This window comes from Sphaeramia orbicularis, chromosome 9 (assembly GCF_902148855.1).
Source record: "Sphaeramia orbicularis chromosome 9, fSphaOr1.1, whole genome shotgun sequence".
Classification (NCBI taxonomy): Eukaryota; Metazoa; Chordata; class Actinopteri; order Kurtiformes; family Apogonidae; genus Sphaeramia; species Sphaeramia orbicularis.
In genome coordinates, this window is record NC_043965.1 from 23,076,524 (window position 1) to 23,096,568 (window position 20,045).

Genomic DNA, 20,045 nt, shown 5'->3' on the forward strand with positions numbered 1-20,045 from the left:
CTATCCGAAGCAACAATGAAATCAGCAGTGAACTGTAATGTAATGAAGTTACACTGCATAAAGGAAGAATGCCTTCATGGCCAAGTGGGAAAATGCAACAGAGCACCTCTTTAAGCCATCCATATGGTCCAATTGTTTGTGATTGGATCCTTTTTGGGTGAGGAAATACCAATCCTTTGCTATTTCTCTCTGTCTGTGTGTTTTTTGGCAACAACTGTGAATCTCTTTTATCCAATCCTCACACAGACAAGTCCTACTTAGAACTGTGTATGTCTTGTTTTGCATTGTATTGTTCAAAATTTCCATATAACTATGCAGGCATTAATTTATGCTTTCTGCAAATTAAACCTATGCCTTCTCTTCTGTTTGTGGACATGAAAATACATATAATCTTACAGTATATAAACACAGATGTATATGTATGTACCTTTGATTGTTGTCTTTCCCCACAGTGCGATCTCCAGACGGGTCCATGGGTGATGGGAGCAGGTTCAGACAGGATGCTAAAGACTGACTGGAGTCTTCTCTGGACACTGTGAACACACCCCAACACACACATATACGTAAGTTCATATCTGAGCTGTCACAAATGAATTTTCCTGACTATCCCTCATGGCCATGTTTGAGTCATCAGAAATAATATTTCTAATATACCCTCTCAAATTACATTAGACCTATAAAACACTAATTTCAAAAAGCAGCGTATTAATAACTGGCAGCAATCACTTTGAGTAACTGCAGTATTATCACTTATTTTAATAATTGACTTGTCTACCTTTAACAGCATGTTTGACTGAGCAGTAATAGTCTGAGAGAAAGTGGTGATGAGGCCAAGATGTGGCATTTTTTCTTGTCCCTGTAAAGGTCCTTCTGTCTCTCTCTGTGTCCCTGTCGGATTCCACAGGGCATGAGTCACAGCTGAAAAACGAAGACAGAGCCCTGCAGCTGAACACTGCTGGCCATAAATTGCTGTGATACTGCTTGGATTTTTAATAAAGGTTCCAACAAGCCATGTGAGAGTGGAGCAACAATGACGAGTGTCAATAAGAATGTGTAAGTATGCCTGCCAGGATTTATGTGCAGGTGTGTGTTTTTTAATTAGTACCTTTGATTTTCAGTGCATAGAGGAACCTTACTATTATATTTCCAGCACAGAGACTTAGTCCCTTGACTGCATGAGGACAGTTTATCAAACCTTTAATTTCATGCTACAGACTAAAAACCATTATGCCTAATGACTATGCATGCAGGTTTGTGTCTTACAGTGTGTATTAACGCTGGTGCTTTCCTCAGGTTTGCCTCAGCTACTGCTTTCAGAGTGTCTATGTGTGTGTGCTTAGTTTAAAGCCCCTTACCCCCAGTGCTGTCCAAGCACAGGAGTAGGAAAAACTGAAGCGCTTGCTGTAGTTCCTACTCCTTGGTGCTGCTGAGTATTTTACTTTATTTGACTTCAACTGTAATATTCTGTGAGCTCAACTGGGACTTAAATGTAGCTGAGAGCTAGATGAATCTACCCTCACATTAATATATCACTCGACTCAGAGATCTGTTAGATAACAGCCACAGCTACACATGCCCATAAGATAAGAGTCAAAAGGATAAATGCACCCTGTTGCTACATCTACAGTCAAACATGTTAGCCATGTATCTAGGTAACGAGAAAAATGAAATGGAGGGATATTTACAGTATAGTTTATTCAGAACATATGACTTCTGGCCCAGAGGGATATAAGAAAGTCATCTTTCTTATGTTAAATCTCGACTGTCTCTCGGCAGAGGCTTGTGATGTATTTACAGCCACCCATAAGCCCTCACAATCCAATAATTTCCTTATGTCTTCCACAGAGTGAGATAGGGGTTACAGTGTTTGGCACTTCATGGCAGAACACGCACAATAATTCTCTTCTGACAGTCACTTTTCAACTATGAGCCATGTCAGGAGTGTGACTGAAATGCCAAAACAACAAAGGAGATAAATTGCTGTAAATGAGACAGCTACATCAAAGTCGTGGCACATGTTGAAAGAACCAGGCACAGTAGTGGTTTCATGTTTTAAGGTGATGGAATATAGGAGGTTTAATGAGGGAAGAGAGAGACACAGAGCAGGAGAGAAAGAAAACAAGAGAGAGGAAAAACAGTAAAAGATGGGTGCAGAAAAGAGGAGAGGGAAAAAAGTCAGTGATAATGAGGAAATGAAAACAGACGTTCAGTTGACAAGAAGAAAGCTGTTTGAATGAGAATGCTTAGTTTTACCAGCTCTGGTCCATGCTCAAACATAGTAGATGACAGTAAAGTAAAACAGAAAAAAGAAGATGTTTGTTCAGAGCTACTACAGACACATGGTGGTGCAACAGAGTGGACTCTGTGAACAGTGAACCACGCTCGGACTCTAAAGACTGACTTATATTACCAAAGAAACAATGAAGGAATTTGTACAACTATGGGAGCCTAATATGAACATTATGGTATCTGGAAAATAGGGACATGCCATCCAAATTATTACTGTTTTATTTTTTATTATTAGGACTGCTGTATTGTAATTGTATTTTTCCATAAATGTATACACGTTTATAAGAATATAAGTATATGTATGTTATTTATATAATTTGCTGCAAGTCTACCTGGTGTGAATGGATGTGTGTTTGGGTGTTTGTGTTGTTTTGATTCATATTCTTTATGTATATTATTATTTACTTTGTTTACCTTTCATTATAAAACCTGAATACCAATAAAAATATTGTGGAAAAAAAACCTCTCAACCGCACATTCTGTACATATATGTGTGATTATACACTTATGAAACCATAATAATTAATGTAATATTACATTTCTACACTTAGGTTCTTCTACATCCTCCTTTATTTTACCAACTGGACCTTTATATGAGGATCACACGAACTGAGGCTGATTCACTTGTGACATGTAATTTGTTTTATTCATTACACTATTATGAACAATTCAGTCAGATAATTATACTTTATTGTCTTCTACGATTGTATGCTGGAGACTTACCATGTCGATGCCTCTGGTCGTCAGAGAGGTCCAGGTCTAACATAAGATCATCTTCATCCAGCTCTGAAGAACCCAGATTGTTTAGAACATCCTAAAAAGAAGAGGCAAAAATAACATACACTTAAGTGAAAAAAAAATCTATTAATATACATCTGACTTAATAAGAACAATGAGTAATTATTATTTTCCATAATAATCTAAAAATGCGGGAAGTTTAGTGTGTCCAAATAAAATAAATGTTAGGACAAAAGAAGATTTACAGTTTTAATATAATTTGGGTGAGACACTCATTAATCCTCTTGGTTCTACAAAGCCTAAGGCAAAAAAAATGCTAATTAAAAATAGCTAAGATATGACAACACTTCGATGAGTTATTACATGATTTTGAGAAAAAGATTATAGGTGGTGCAAAACATTCAAATAAATTGTTTTTTTAGCTTTAATGCTACTTATAAGTATGCTACTACTAGTGCACAGTAATTTTAGAATATAGAGGACAAGAGGATTATTATTACATGAAGCTTCTAAAAGTCCAGAGGGAACAATATTCTGGTGCCCTTCCAGTTGAGTGGCAATGATAAAAACAGAAAGAGCAATAATTACTCGGGAAATTCATTAATATCCATGTTTTATACAGCTCTCTCTAGTTGGCGTAGCTCTGGATTTTGATTAAATTATCACCACTCACAACATTCATCAGCAACAGTTTGTTTGCTCGCTCCCTCATCTGTCATAGGACTATGCTGAGAGATGCTCCACAGCTCAAACCCCACTACTCCAGTTCGTCTTCACATTTAATCTTTCACCAAATTCTCTCATGTTTTTAGTTTTATCATGAGGATATAATGATGCAGTATGGCGATGCTCCCTTTGGAAGGTCTTCATTTCATAAGTCGATGCTGCCATCTAATGGTTATAAAGAGGAAATCCACTGCAGATAAAAAAAAGTTAGTGCTTTGAAAATTACTATCCTTTTACTTTTTCTCTTTGGGTGGATATTTTCACCTTGTTACACATATGTGCACACACACAGTAGCAGAGGTTAGAAACTGCCAAAATGATTACATGATTATTATTAATTATTCTAGGCCCAAAAGGACATAGTGAGGTTAAGTCAAGTCAATTTACATAGCCCATATCACAAATTGCAAATCTATCTCAAGGGGCCTCACAATCTGTACAATATAGAAACACCCTCTGTCATTGCCTCCCAAAATACCTCCACTACCATAACTTCTACACCCATATTATTACCAAAGTCATGTATAATGATCTGCACACCCATAATAGGCCACTTAGATGGAGTATAGCACCTAGGACAAACACGGAGCACAAAGTCGACCTATTCTCATGTCATTATATATAATTTTGAAGTAAGTTTCAGCTTTTAAAAAAAACAAGTTACTCACAAGGTTTTGTACACCGACCCAATTCATGATAAAACTGCTGGAAACAACCTTTAGATAAGGTTTTCTACACTGGAAATATTAAATCACAGAAAAATATCAAAAGTCAGGAAAGACTACACTCCAGTCTAAAGGAGTATCTGCAGATGCAGATGGTTCCAAAAAATCCAATAACAACTCAGCTTTCATCACTGTTGTTTGGACATAAACAGCCTCACAGCCCCAGTCTGTATTGATCTCCCCCCATCTGAGTTCAAGATCCTCAATGCTTAGTGACACCGCTGACTATTCAACCACACCTCTGTCCATTTGTGTGTGAGAGAGAGAAGGAACAATTTACACAGTGGCTGAATCAATGTTCTCCAAGGCCATACCTTTACCCGTGGTCTGACTTCTACCTGAAGCCATTGTTTTCTGTATATGAACATTATATTGCTGCTTTATCACAGGATGCTCGGTGAAGTAAACATCAGAAAAAGACCAGAATTCATTTCAGGGTAATGCATTGAACACGAGACCCCATTTTTGGTATTAAAGCTAATAGCTGAAAGATATTGGAAAATCCGTATGATACTACTGCACACAGACTTCATTTGAAGCTAAATTACCCATTTTAATGCAGCCCTCTAACCACAGAAATGTGTTAATATGATTTTATAACCAAGAGATGTCACATTTTTACCTCGCTTATGTGATGTGAATGAGTGTAATCCTTGAGTTAATAGAGATAATATCAGATTCGGGTCTCATTAAAGGATGGTTCCATCTTTTAAGTGCCAAGCAGAATGATATCCAAAATAAGGATAAGAAGAAGCTAGAGGTTATTTCCCTCTATGAAAACCCTTCAGATTCTGTTCTTATTCCGTGGGACTCACATATACAGTCTATGAAAATTACATTTTTTCACTGCTTCAGGGTGGTAAATACATTAAGACAAAGGGAGAGAGATTTGGTGCTAGCCAGGTATTATGGCTTCTAGCAATGGCGAGTATACGAACTAACAAATGACTTTAATTCTATTGGAGCAGACACTTCACAGTCACTTGTGTTTACAGTTTCACCTGAGGACATAAAAGACTGGATGTCCAGTGAAATCTTAAATCCACTGTCTACAGTTTCACTATTATCACTCGCCAATATTGCAAACATCCAAGAGTTTTATGGGTTTTTCTTTTGGCAACAGATTCTATGCATCCCCAAAAGTCCTAAATTTAAGGCTCACATTTTAACAGAGGATCCAGATCGCATACATATTGTGACTTCTACAGAGCTACATTTACTGCATCTGCAAAATTAAGAGCTGAAAGACTGAAATAGAGCCTTCAATTTGGATGCAGCAGTGAGTGAACACTTAAACAAGATTTTGGAATGAGATATGAATGCACATTACAAGCTAAGATTACATCTGAAAAATTGAATTTAATTTTCATTAACTGGCTAGCAGGCTTATTAGCTCATTCTTCATAATCATTTTAAAATGGAACTATGACAGAAAAGACTAACTCCCTGACAGAATAAACACATCCACATAGATATTAAAAAGATAGTCGAGCTGAATACAAGTAGTAAAACAATATGCTTTTTCTATGGCAGAGACAACCAACTCCAAACCTCAAGGGCTGTTGTCACACAAAACCAGAGAGATCTGCTGCTCTTAGGGAATGTAATCGAGGTTGGGATACTTACCAACTTAGAAACCCATGGTACACAGTATGGTGATAAACAAACAAAAAAGTTCCTGCATCCTACAGAATCTGGTCGGTATTTTGTGGTGTTTTTTTTTTTTTTTAATGTTTCATCACATTTTTACCATCAACTATCACGTTCAGTGCTCTGAAAGTTCTGTTGACCACCTATTAGCATTAAAAAAATGTTTGGATGTGACTGCAATTGATGCCATGTAGAGTAATTGAGAATATTTCAAAAAGACAGCTTTGTGGAAAATTAACCTTCAGTCCTCATATCTGCCAACATATTCATTGTTTTTCACTTTAAAATCTAACTGCTGGGTGGTGATTATCACAAATTTTGTCTGGAAGAGGAAACGGATGCTTATCTGTTCTATGACTGAAATAAGTGCTACTTATGATATCTGCTCCATTAGATGAAAAAGATAAAAACCACTCTGAGCTAAAGCACTGTTTGGTGAGCAAGCTGTCAAACAACTGTTGATAAACATAACTACGGAAATCAACAATAAGGACTGCAGTCAAACTGTTCTGCTGTGCTTGTCGGTCAGCTTGATCAGACTCATTAAACTTGTCTTTGAGATGAGAGAGAGTTTCTTAAAAATATCTCACGTAATTTTGTCAGCTGAAATTGAAGTAATCACCATCTGTCTGTCACTTTAGTATCAGAGCTGTGAAATAAATATAACGCAACTTACCAAAGGGCTATCAAAAGAACAACCAGAATGAGATCACCAAACAAATCAAGTAAGGCAGAAGACACCTTTGCTCCTCCATGATACCTTAATTATTACCTTTGTGAAATCAACAATAAACTCATATTTGTTGCACTATCATCAACTTGCATCCTTGATGTCCCTATATCATCTCCACCTCATCACATCTTCACTTGCATATTGTTTAGTGTGGTTCTAGATGAACCTTACTGTGCATCCACATTGTGTCTGCATAAATAATGAGCCATTATAGACCATTCTACCTCTTCCCCCTACAACCTCTCTTGCCTTGATCTTTTTATTTAGTGAGCAGGATATTTGCATACTGTGGGACTGTTCATATTGTAAACACACTCAAGCACACTGCAAATGCTCCCATATATCAACGCAGAATGTTTCATTAGCTTCAAGTGCCTTCTGCTAACCAACAAACTTCTATTAAACTCAAAGAAAGAGGAGAAGTGGTGCTGTGCATAATTTAACATACACTCTCACAGCCTCCTGCATTTCCTCCATGGCTCAGGCCCCTGAAGGACTCTTCACAGCCCCAAAGAAGGAAAGTGAAAGATTACTTTGAGATGTACTTATGGACTATATGTCAAGAAGGAGTAGGTGCAGTCTCTGATGTACACAGAACCATGCTGAGATATATCCCATTCCGGTTAAAGCTGTGAGAAGTAACCTATAGTCCCTGTTTAAATAAAAGGGATTGACTGAGTCTACCTTTTCTCCCCACAGAACTTCCTTGTATGTTTGAAATCCAAAGCTCATACAAAAATGGGAGCTCGAGCCTTCAACAAAGAACAAATGCGGATATAGCTAAGCATGCATTAACACAGATTGCTGCCATGTTTGTTTGACAGCCTAAGCTAACAAAGCAGGGTATAATACTTAAATCCTAAAATGATTGAAGAAGTTTTTCACATTACTTTATCCATCTAACACTGGCACTTAAAGAGCTTTAAATGTCAGCTACCACATTTTCCACTTGTAGTACATGTGTATGTGTACATGCATATTGCAAATCCCTCTCATATGCATGGCATTTCACACTCAGCCCTGTCTACATTTTAATTATTATCCAACAGAATTTAGGAAACTGAGATTTTACAAATGTAAAAAAGGTATACATGTGAATAAATACAATCTTTTAAGCTAAACTATAAATCCTAGTAAATGCTGGGCAAATTGTTTCATTCTTATAGTCACTGAATTCTAACGTTGTAAAAATTAAGACTGCTTTAGCAAGAAAAAAAAAAAACAAACAAAAACTTCTGAGCTGAAAAGCCTTGTCAAGTGTAAGGCAGAAGAAAAACAGACAGTGGATGAACTCTAAAGCCTGGGCAGTAACTACCACTATAAGAAAGGGATACTAAAATTCACTTTGCCTTGAATTTCACTGGAGATAGTATAGTAAACTATTAGTCAGTTTAATTTCTTTTGTAAATATACATTCATTCCTGACATTCGGGAAGAATTCTGCCCCATTCTTCCTGCAAACAAGTCTTAATTTGTTAAACAGTCTTCATTGTGAATATTTTGCATTTCAAGATGCACCAAAATTCTCTTCTCTAATTCTATTCCAATACTGGCACTGCAACTCACAAATTTTAACTGTCTTGATTGATTTAACATTAAATTCTTAATTTTAGTCAAGACTGTTTTCAGCTTTTGTTTGAACTGTTTTAATTTCCTGTTTAATTTCCTGTTTCCTGTTTGTTTCCTGTTTTAATTTCCTTCTTTATTTTTTTCTTTTCTTTTTGTTTAATGTTTTTTTCTCTACGATTTTAATGTCATTTTATGCCTTTGTAAAGCACTTTGAACTGCCTTGTGTATGACTGGTACTATATACATAAATTTGCCTTGCCTTGCCTTACTGTGGACAGGACTGCAGGCAGGCCATGCTAACATCCACACCCTCATCTTCCTCAGCCAGGACTTTGTAAGGTGTGTACAAGGTGGTTTTGCATTGTCTTGTTGAAACACGCAAAGGACGACTGGAAAAGTTGTCATATTGACACAACCCCAGCCAATGACAGACCCAACTTCTGAACAGTTTGGACAGTCCTTTTTTGTCCAAGTCTTCCAAAACAGACTGCAGGACTCCACCATTTCTGGAAGCCACTTTTCTTCTGTCTTTTTAATCTGCTTCAAATGATAATGTGGCTCTAACTTGCCCCAGTCCAGAATTTGTCCCAAATGTCACAGGCCCAAATGTCTGGATGTATATTTACAAGTGAAATTAAGCTGGCATAACAAAACATGAAATATATTTTGTTCATACAGTCTACAATAAAGCACAAGTTAAAGTTAATTTTAACATCACTGCTTCCTTTATTTAATTCATATTTTCTTATTCAAGGTTGGATACCACACACTGCTCCACACCTACCAGACTTCCAAGTTTGGATGATGAGGAATTGTTCCTGTGTTTGAGCAGACCGCATCCCTCCATGCCTGGTGCATCCCTGTGGTTACCATGGATACGAGGGCCACCAGCCCCCTCAGATGAGGAACGCAGACGTCTTTCCATCCGCATCACCTCATGATAGGGGCTGACACTGCTACACATAGAGGCTAATGAGAAAAAGACAAGGGAAACACAGACAGTTAATGGAAATCAATTAAAGGGTAACAACTGTAATTGTGAGGACTACTGTAAATGATCCCCATTATAATTGCAAATAATGGCTAATAGATATTAGGAATTTGAGATTGTACTGATAATACTGATAGCAAATGACCCTGTCTAAAAAAGGGTATGAGTATGAAATAAAACACTAGAATGTTGATGCTAAGGGATGTAACAGGAAAACCCTGTTATCTCTTCTGACTGGCTCATCTAAACTGTTTTTTTTTCTAAATTCTCTGTTCTTTGAGGAACAGTAAAAAGTGTTGACACATTCTGGGTTTCACACAGAGTGATGTATGCTGGTTAATTAACATTTCATTGACTACTTAATAAATATAAAAGACACTTGTCATGGCAAATTGTTTTAATGTATCTGTCAGTGATGAATACAGTGATGAACTATTACTGTATTGTTAAGCTTTTGTCATTGGCATGATTGTTGGATCATCTGCCAGCATTTGCTTTGTGTGCATACTAACAAATTATTTTTGGTTGAAGCATTCATTTACAGAATGACACACTATTTTACTGCTGTCAACCCACCACTGACACAGATTAATTAAACCAAAGACTTTTTTCCATATGGACTGTCTGGAAATACAGCTATTAGTGTGTAATACATTTTTTGTAGCAAATGTTATATAATTCTGAAATACCTTCTCTTTTGAGTTGTTTTACCAAAGCCATCTGAAGATCTTACATTTATATTTCAAACTCTCTGCCTCTCCCTGTGTATATGCAGGCAGAGTGAGTCCCACTGTTCACTTACATTTGTGTAAATGTGTGTCTTTGTATGTGTGAGTGTGTGTCTGCAGCTGTGCATGTACAGTAAGTCTGTCATTGACCTCCTTTAGAAGTTTCATACCTGCATGTGGTTTTCTCAAGTGAGACGACCTGGGTTCATGGCAGCCGCAGAAGCTTCCTCTTCCTCCCTCTTGAAAAGAGCGAGTGTTTCTCGGCCGTCTTTCCGATTGTTCTGGGTTGGAGTGGCAGCCCTCACTGCGTACAACACACGCCTCGCTCTCGCTTGTGGTCTCTGTGTGGTAACCCACCTTCCTACCCTTTACCAACTCCTTCCTCTCCTCTGCTGACACTTCTTCCCGTGCTTCTTTTCTCTCCTCCTCCCTCTCCTTCCTCTCATCCAGTGATTGTTCCTGTAAAGGGAGGCAGGGGACGGTGGTCTCGGCTTCAGAGAGGGACACGGCAGTCTCATAGTCTGTGTTGTTGGCTGTGCTGGTGTCAGGGAGCAAAGGTTTTTCAACATTGGACTGGGTTGGTGTGAAGAAAACCTGCAGAGAAGACACTTATATTCACTAGGTGTAAAAATGGAAGATGATTCATTGGCATTTTAAAATGTTACAGTCAAATATAAGGAGAAGTGTGAATTCCAATGAGGCAGAAAACTAAACAGTCTACAAAGAACAAATTAGGCTGCATATATTGTATGTGTCTTTAGGTTGTCTTCTTCTTCTTCTTAATATTATTATTGCTATTATTACACAGCTTTGTTTTTAATGCTGTAACGCATAAATGGTTCCCTTTTTAAGTTCTCTGTTTTACCAGGAAACTTTTTTGTTTTTTAATGTGTCAGCACAAAATAAATTGTGAGTGCAACAGTGTTAAATGTGATGGTGAGTTTGTCGACATTACTATGTTTCAGATTTTTTTGCTCCATGTACTTCAATTAAATTTGCTGCCCTATCCTGCCATTCGTAATGTTCTGGTTATGAACATCTAAATTCACCCAGGCCTGCACAGTAATTCACTTATGACAAACATTATTACATTACTTCCTCTCTAAGTATTTCCAAACAGAGAGCTTTGTTTCATAGACTAAATGGTTGGGCAATATGTTAAATTTACAACTTTTTTATGTGGGATGTAGTAAATAACTATGACAAATGTCTTATCACTTTTCTCACTGTTTACTTCTAAATGTAGCTAAAACTGGTATTTTACAGCCATCGCTGCATGATGGGTTCATTGTACAATTAATGTTAGGTTAAGGCTAAGTTAGTTTGTTTTGATTCTTTAGAGTCTGTTAGCACAATAACTGTGTGTGCAAGGAACTAAAGTCAATGTTGTATGCACAAAATACAAACAGTTACATTTCATATTAACTACACTATATCAAGATTGTTTATTGTTCATATCACCTAACTCTAATACATGCTTCTTAAAGTGATTACAAGGTAATTACCAGGACCTGTTAAACATGTAACAGTAGCATTAGGGGACAAAAAGACAAAGAAAGACAACTGAGTGAGCCGATTACCTGGGAGGTAGAAACAGCCCCACTGAAGTTCTCTGCAGCAGCTGGAAGGTCCTGACCATCTGTGTCAGCATCTGGACCAGGGACAGAGGCAGATATTGGGGCTAACCCGGGTCCAGGACTAGGAGCGGGCAGAGCGTCCACCTCAGACACAGAATCCTCTGTGATGGGGATGAATTCTGAAGGAGTGATGGCTGTGGTTCGGTCCTCTGATATCATGGGGGACTGGAGTGAGCTCTCACCCCCGGCGCCTAGCAGGTCCCCAGGCCATGACCCCGGTGTGAGCCCACCGGCCCCTGGAGTGACGGTGGTGGAGCTCGGAGGTTCCAGATTGACTTCTGGGGGTCTGTGATGATCAGAGGTCCTGGAGAAGCGGTGGTGAGCTGAGAATGACTTCGGCAGCAGCTTCTTCTGGCGTGTGGACCGTTTGTTGTTATTACTGCTACCACTGTAGTCGTCAAGGAACCCGGAGTCGTCACCTTCGTTAGCTCCAGAGCCGCTGATGCAGTTGATGAAGACGTTCCGATTGGCTGTGGACGAGGAAGAGGACGCCTTTTCAAAATCCTCAGTGTGAGACCGGGTGATTTTCTTTTGCCTGTGGCTGCCGAAACCAAACGAGTGTCGAGTCTTGGAGCGTCCACTGCCATCACTAAACCCTGTGGACAATGACGTTGTAATCGTCTGCTGGTTGTTTCCATTGGCATCTGTGCCCTGTGTCAATGGAGGGGTAAGGTTCAAGTTGATGGGCTGGACTCGAGGATCACTGTTCCGTTTGTGGGTGAAACTGAGTGACGGAGTGCGGAAAAGGCTCCGGCGTTTCCCAGTGCTGCCTGAGCTGGAGTTAGTACTGGAGGGTGAAGAGGTGTGGACGCCATTTCCAACACCACCTGAAGACGGGGAGGATGGAAGGGATTCCTGCCTCTTACTGCTGCTGCGGCGGAAGATTGGCAAGCGGGATACAAGTGTGGAGCGACGTGATCCGGATTCACCCATCTAGATGTTGAGGCAGTGGGGCACTCTGGGAAATGACCAGAAACACTTAAATTTGACATGTATCTAAAGAAGAACTTGGAGATTCAGTTTATAGTATTTTGTTATTGCTTAGATGTCAGGTTTGACATTATTTGACTAATTATTGGACCTACGGTCCATGGACTCTGTAGAGCTTTAAGAAACACCTCAAAACCCTCCTGTTCAAAAAGGCTTTTTAGTCTCCCACCTGACCCAGGGCCACCACAAACTGATTACACTCTATGTATTCATCATAACGTACTCCATGTGTTGTCCCCCCCAAGTCTCTCTATGTCTCTATCGCTCTCTCTTTTCTCCTCCTTTACTCTCTCTCTCTCTCTTTAACCCCAACTGGTCAAGGCAGACAGCCATCCTTCAGGAGTCTGGGTCTGCTCGAGGTTTCTGCCCGTTAAAGGGAAGGTTTTCCTCGCCACTGTCACCAATCACAAGTGTTTGCTCCTGAAGGATTCTGTTGGGTCTCTGTAAACTTAATTTGATTTTAATTGATAAAGCACTTTGTGACTCTGTCTGTGAAAAGTGCTCTATAAATAAAATTTACTTACTTACTTACTTAAAAACTGGACATTTTTATATGGTATTTGATTTTTATCATTGCATAATTCAAACAAAAAGTAGGCAAGTTGAAGATTTTTACATTACATTCAGCAAAGAAAAAGTGAAATGAATATGTCTATTGATGTGGTAATACAATGTCCTGAGGTAATCATTCACATTTGTATGTTTGACAACAATAATAATTAAAACATAGCATGCAGGCTAAACAACATTAATCAAAGCTGGAGAAAGGGTCTTAAGTATGATGTAGTAAATAAGAACAAAATGTGTTAGAGAACTCTCAGCATGTTTTTCTGCCTCTTATTTGAGTTAGCTGTGAAAAATCTGTGGGAAAACCCTGCACAACATTAAACATGTAATATTTTCTCCATTTTGTTCAGTTCACGTCTCAAATAACACATTCACAAACATCTGCTGGAGATACTGAAACCCATACATGAATTCACACAATTTACCAGAACCAACCTGAAGACCTTCGATTTACATGCACTTGGTGCTTTAGTGAGAAAGGAAACGTCTTCCATGCTGAATGAGTCAAAACAAATTACTGCCACATCCTGCAGATGCTTCTACAAATGGTGGCGTCATACCCTGACATTTGTAATGCTCATGTAAACAAAACTAGAGACTATTTTCACACTCTCAGATCCACAGTTGCAGGCTCAGTTTAAGTGCTGGCGGAAAGCTGGGATTTATTGGGTTTTTTCAACATAGTACACTGTATTAATTTTTGTAAAACCTAAGTGGGAAAGATGTTGTTTGCAGTAAAAATATCAAAGTGGCTATTGACACAGTACTGTGGCACAAAATATCGAATTGTTTATTACCACAGAGCCAATCAGCACCCTCGTCATATCATGTGTAGACTGGTAACTTAACTTGTCACATCCCAAAACATTTCATCCCAACAAGTACCAAGGCAATCAGATCCCAAACAGGTCAGACCTACAGACAGCGGAGCTTTAGCTCAATAGGTAATGCTTAACCTCATACTGCTATGCAGAAGACTTGTGTTCGAGTCCCAGTTAAAAGAAGCGTTTTTTATTAATGCGGCTATTCAAACAGGGGTGCACAGTGCCGGTAGGTAAATCCAACAATGATATAAATCAACCACTGGGACAGCATTCAGAGTGCAGAATTCGGAGGACAGCACTCAATACACTGAACTGACACAAAACTGACACAGAACTGAGAAGTAACACGGCACGCTGCCAGCCTGCCACATCTAACAGGTAGCTCCACCCACCTTTTCCAGCCTCAATCTCACTGACTGCACAGAGCAAAGAACACCATAAAACAATATATAGAGTATTTATAACAATAATTCCTATTCTATACTATAAACTAGAAGCACTCGGAGAGCGCAGACCTCCGCCAAGGCTGATCAGTGGGCCCCCCTGCCCCCAAATACCACCAAAATTTAATCATTTCTTCCTTATCCCATTTCCAACAAACCCTGAAAATTTCATCCAAATCTGTCCATAACTTTTTGAGTTATGTTGCACACTAACGGACAGACAAACAAACAGACAGACAAACAAACCCTGGCAAAAACATAACCTCCTTGGCGGAGGTAACTATCACTAATTTGTCATTTCTTCCATCAATTGCCACAGTACTGTGGTAGCAAAATGCACCAAAGAATATACTTAAGTATATGCCATATATCACCACAGTACTGTGGCAATAAGTGGCTAACGTGTTCACGTAACAGTATCCATGGTTGGCTCTAGTACATATGCTAACATCTGATTGGTCTGTGGCAACAACAAACCGATATTTTGTGCCACAGTACTGTGACAGTAGCCATTGCCTAAAAATATACTGCTAATCATTAGACAGTATTTAACGTGGCATTTTATAAACAATATGTGGAGACTGTGAAAATTGTCTCAAACTAAACAAATGGATGTAATATGGTTCAAACATCTGATGTGATCTGAGTTTAGAAAATTGTGTATAAAAACTGAAAAGACAGCATATGTCACTTATTAATCACTCATAACGCATTTCTTCAAGTGTCCCATTTGTTCACTTTTACGATTGGATTCAAAACAGAAAAATCTTTGACTTCTAAACTTTGAGAGTTTTTTTATACACCTCAAGCTGGGTTAATGCCTCACCGATTGTAAGCACTGACCAAAGTTCCACCGACGATGACAACAAGGACACATTCTCTTTAATCAATATTCAAGTATTCACTGCTCACCACAATAATTAGACTGATGTTGACTGAGCAGTCCTCATAATACTGAAGAAGTTGCCTCTGGGTGTACTCCCAAAGTGTTTTGTAATAAGCTTAGATTAAAACCCTTGACTGGAGTGGCTTATGAGTGTGCCATCTCCTTGAAAGTAAATTTAATAAAGATCTAAACACGGAGCGATGTCCTATTTTCATATCAGTGCCATAGTGCAAGAGATTGAATCGTACTATTAAATTTTACTATATTACTAAACCATGAACAAGGCACAAATTACAAAGTGCTGTTCAACATTGCTCTGCCTGGGATCACTTCAAGGTGTTTGTGCAAGTCACATCCAGACACTGCAGGTTAGAAACAGTTTCATCAAACTCCTTGAAACTCAAAGCAAACTTGAAGAGGTTCCGTACTGCTATGGTGGGAACAGTATCACACCATAATCTGACCAGGTCATGGCACAGTACCAGGCTGCATTAAGACAAGTAAATATCCTCCAACTAATCAGACAGAGATTACAACAGATTGAGAACATCTCTGTTATTTACGTGACCACTGAGCGGCAGAAGGAAAACTCTGACACAATCACCTCTAGAGATGAATAAAAATATAGTAAGCTATGCCCTCAAATGACTCAACCTGGACAACAATTATTTGTCATACAACTTCATTTGGAAACACTTCTCAGCTGCACAGAGTGGTAAAATACAGTATCTGCTCAGGGTATTGTTTACCCAAAACTGAGTCAGTACCAGACCGAAGCAGGTGGTCAGTTCCCCATTATGCAGACAATAAACAGGAAGTGAGATTACCTGTGTTAGAGAAGCAAAATCTACCTTGTCTAAGTTCCTCTTCCCTTTGCTCAGTATTGCAGTAAATGACAGCTCTGTTTTGTTGAATAACATAATGCAGCGCAAACACAATTTGACTTTTACAACAACCTTGCCTGTCTTCCATTTGAAGTCTAAAAAAGAGCTCAGGGCAGTCCACAGAGAACTCATCTTTCCAGGTACCTGCAGCTGTCCAAGTGCTTCATTTTAAGAATATTTCTTTTTATCTGCAAGACAGCGTCCACGTTCACAGTTGAGACGAGAGATGAAATGCTTGCCAAACTTCCTAGTATTATCGGGTGGATGTAAAATGCCGGTGTCAGTGCTTTGGGATATACAGATGCTCTCATAGTCAATAACATTAAAAGAGCTCTCATTCTTAATAGTTGTTTTTTTTTTAGACAACAAGCTACCCACAAAGACAGTGTCATTGTCTTCATAGTGCAGACAAATAAATAAAGACAAATAAAATGTTTACTGTCTACAGTGGCTGATGGCTCTGGAATAAAGACATCTTTTTCACCCTAAGTATCATTTCAGTGTCACTTCAATGCAATAACAGTGTGGCACCATCATACCTGACTGCAGAACTATCTATCCATTTACTGGTAACACACTGCTTTGAAATCAATACCTCTATTAAGTTCTGCGGAGCCCCCTGCAGTGCTCCAAATGATTAGGCCATATGTCATATACTCAAGATAAGATGAAATCTCTTATTCCTGCACTAGTGTGTGGTTTGTATTTTCTTAACACACCCTGCAGCCACAACCGGCACCAGTTATATAATAAACAATAGTTAATGGGTACAAATTCCTGCCTCTGTGCAATTTTACACTGATACACGATTATCTGTCGGTATGAAATGACAAAAGGTGTGTTCAAGGTGTGAATTACTGGGTGTTTCCTATAAAACAGGTTCCCAATTGGATCTTTTTCACAACACAAACTACATATTGCAGGTAATCCATAATCTTCCTGTAAATGTAACAAAAGATTATACATTTATTGCACTGTCTGTAATCTACTTCTGTATTTGACTGAACATGAAAACAATACAAGACATTAAGTTTGTTTAGCATCTTAACAGTAATGCAACAGTAATGCATTAAAATGTAACACAGCTACTCTACAAAACACCCAGAAAGGTATACCAAGGTAAACCCTTTTGCTTTGGAGAGATGTGTGTTTTCAGTGGAGAAGTTATTTGGCTCCATATTATCAAAATACAGCATCCAAGTATTTTGACCTCAATGTTAATTCTTTATTTTGGATTGTTTAAGCGGTAACAAACTTTAGACAGCCTCTAATTAATCCGAGCGCATAACAAATAATAAGAAAATGACAGACTATGGTGGCCAACAAAGGTCAGTGTAGTACAACACAGATAATTATGGCATCATAATGTAGTAACTGAGGCAGTAAACCACTTATTATAACAATATGCATTTTCCTTTTGTCCTCTGGGTTTAATTTGTATACAACTAAAATAGTTTTTTTTTTATACTTAATGTAAATTTTGCTGTTTAACAAACATTTTTCTACCCATAGATTTCTGAAATATATTCTTTTTTTGTAAGCATTAAAGAATAGGGTATCTGAAGGTATTATGAAGCCAAATTTATGACTTTGTAAACATTTCTAGACATTTTTCAAGGCATCTTTGATCTAATTTAATACCATACATTTACAAAAATAACAGGCTCAACAGGCCTCATAGTTTGCCTTGAGCATGTTGCAATTCAGTTGACGTTACATTTACATTTCTCCATGACTTTCAAGCTGCTAAAGCTCTTACACAAATGGCTCCACTATGAATGTGGCAAATTCTTTACAAAGAATTTCTTTATAAATACTGCAATGTCACGTATTGTCTGTTAAAGACCTTTGAGTGCCAGATTTAAGAATTAATTATCATATTTAAGGATAATTAAGGACTTAATTTAGGACAATCAAATGTCAGACTTTTTAATCTGCAGATATCCTGAAGAACATTTCAACTCTTGAAGACCTGAACTGCCACTGGCGGCCACTGATCTAAACTGTTTATTAACTTTTGAACCCAAAACGAGCTGTATCAGCTCCATCAGATAATACCCATTTGGATGGTCAGAGGTTCTGTAATGAATGTGGTGAACACTGTCATCTTCCGTCCAACTGATTCGTCAGCAAAACCCATTGTCATACATCGTAGTATGACAAATGACAGTGGTTGCTGCTTATTTTTTGAGTTAATGATATATTGTGCTGAAAAAGCCACCTTTGCTTCCCTTTTCTGTTTTAATATAATAATCTTTACATTTACTTTTAACACATGAATATCTACATGATCAGGAAGTAAATATGACAAAATACTCCTTTTCACTGAAAAATGCAAAATGCAAGATAATATTATGATACATGGTTATGAACCACCTCAGAAAGCTTAAATATGAACAATAATTCATTGGGAAGTTGCCTCAAAAATAGTTCTAGGTCTAATAGGCTGTAAAACATCATTATTGTGGTTAAAATACCAACCTTTCTTGTATTACTTGAGGTCTGAAACCACTACATTTGTATTAATTCTTATTACTGTTTGTGCTAAATGACTATTTTTATTAGTAACTGGGGTCTTAAAAGGTTAAAACCATAAATTAACCAAGAGATTTCTTTAACTTTCACCCAAAAATCAGCCTGTAAATTTGAAGTATATAAAGGAAAATTACAATAATTACCTATGTGATCAAATTTATCATGACAGCACTTTTTTTTTTTTTTTTTTATCATATTGCTCAACCCTTACTAAAACACTTAGCCTATTGATTTATTGATCCACAATGACAGGATCAGCTACATAAAAACAAGCAGATGGGTTATAGTACTACAGTATGCACAAGCCTGCAGAAATGCATTATACTGAAGATGTAATAGTACAGCAGCATGGCAATTATACTATAATAAAGTCATAAACTGATACTGGCACCTGTAGGTTTTATAATGCATCAAAAATCTGCATATGTTAAGGCTGTTGTGGACAGTGTAAATCCTGCAGGTTAATGTCAACATGCGATGTGTGTTAGAGCATCACCATCACACTTGTGTGCTTTACAGTGTTATTATATAGGCCAGGACTGTCATAATATTAAACCACGTCCTCCTGAATCAGATATAAAGGCATGTAACCTGCACGCAGCCCTGTGGGGCACCAACAACTGTCAAACCGAAACGTCAACAACCCCCGTCGAGCCTGCCGACCTTAAATCCAGCCTAAGCTAGCAGCGTCAGCCCGGTGTGTACCGTAAACAGCAGCCATAACCGCCGCCGCCGCAAAACTGTGCCCACAAACCGTTTCCAATCTCTGCCTTTGAGCCACAGAGGTCACCGGTGCTCCGGCTGAAACAGCAGGAACACGTCCGGAGGTGTTTCACCGGGTTGCTAGCAGCCACACAGCGGACAAACGCAGCCCCTGACGTCCGTGAACGTACGTTACCTTCAGGATTCCGGTGTGTTTACCGAGGCCGCTCCGCGCGCACACAGTCCACAAATGTCAGCCTCGCGCTCATACGAACTGTTCGAACTGAAGGAAATGAGAGGTTGTGGACAGGACAGCGGTGTCTCACACGGGCTGAGTAGCACCTTGTGTTGCACTGACGCCAATGTTACACCTCCGTGACGTGGAGCCTCTTTTCCTCCTTCGTCTCTTCCGCGTTGCGACCGACGAC

General features: G+C 38.6%; 1 protein-coding gene across 7 annotated transcripts in view; it reads right to left on the reverse strand.

Annotated features, from left to right (window-relative positions):
- Window positions 1-20,045, reverse strand: part of ccser1 (coiled-coil serine-rich protein 1) — a 123,208-nt gene extending 103,163 nt beyond the window's left edge. For 4 of the 7 annotated variants that reach the window (XM_030144371.1, XM_030144373.1, XM_030144374.1 and 1 more), the window contains exons 1-6: window positions 19,814-20,043; window positions 11,730-12,744; window positions 10,320-10,743; window positions 9,215-9,399; window positions 3,013-3,103; window positions 428-533 (exon numbers count right to left, since the gene is read on the reverse strand). In XM_030144371.1, the coding sequence (XP_030000231.1) occupies window positions 428-533; window positions 3,013-3,103; window positions 9,215-9,399; window positions 10,320-10,743; window positions 11,730-12,719 (1,796 nt within the window). In that variant the 5' untranslated portion in view covers window positions 12,720-12,744; window positions 19,814-20,043. Of the gene's footprint in view, window positions 1-427; window positions 534-3,012; window positions 3,104-9,214; window positions 9,400-10,319; window positions 10,744-11,729; window positions 12,745-19,803 lie in introns of all 7 variants that reach the window. The other 3 variants (XM_030144368.1, XM_030144369.1, XM_030144370.1) reach the window with 3 other exon arrangements.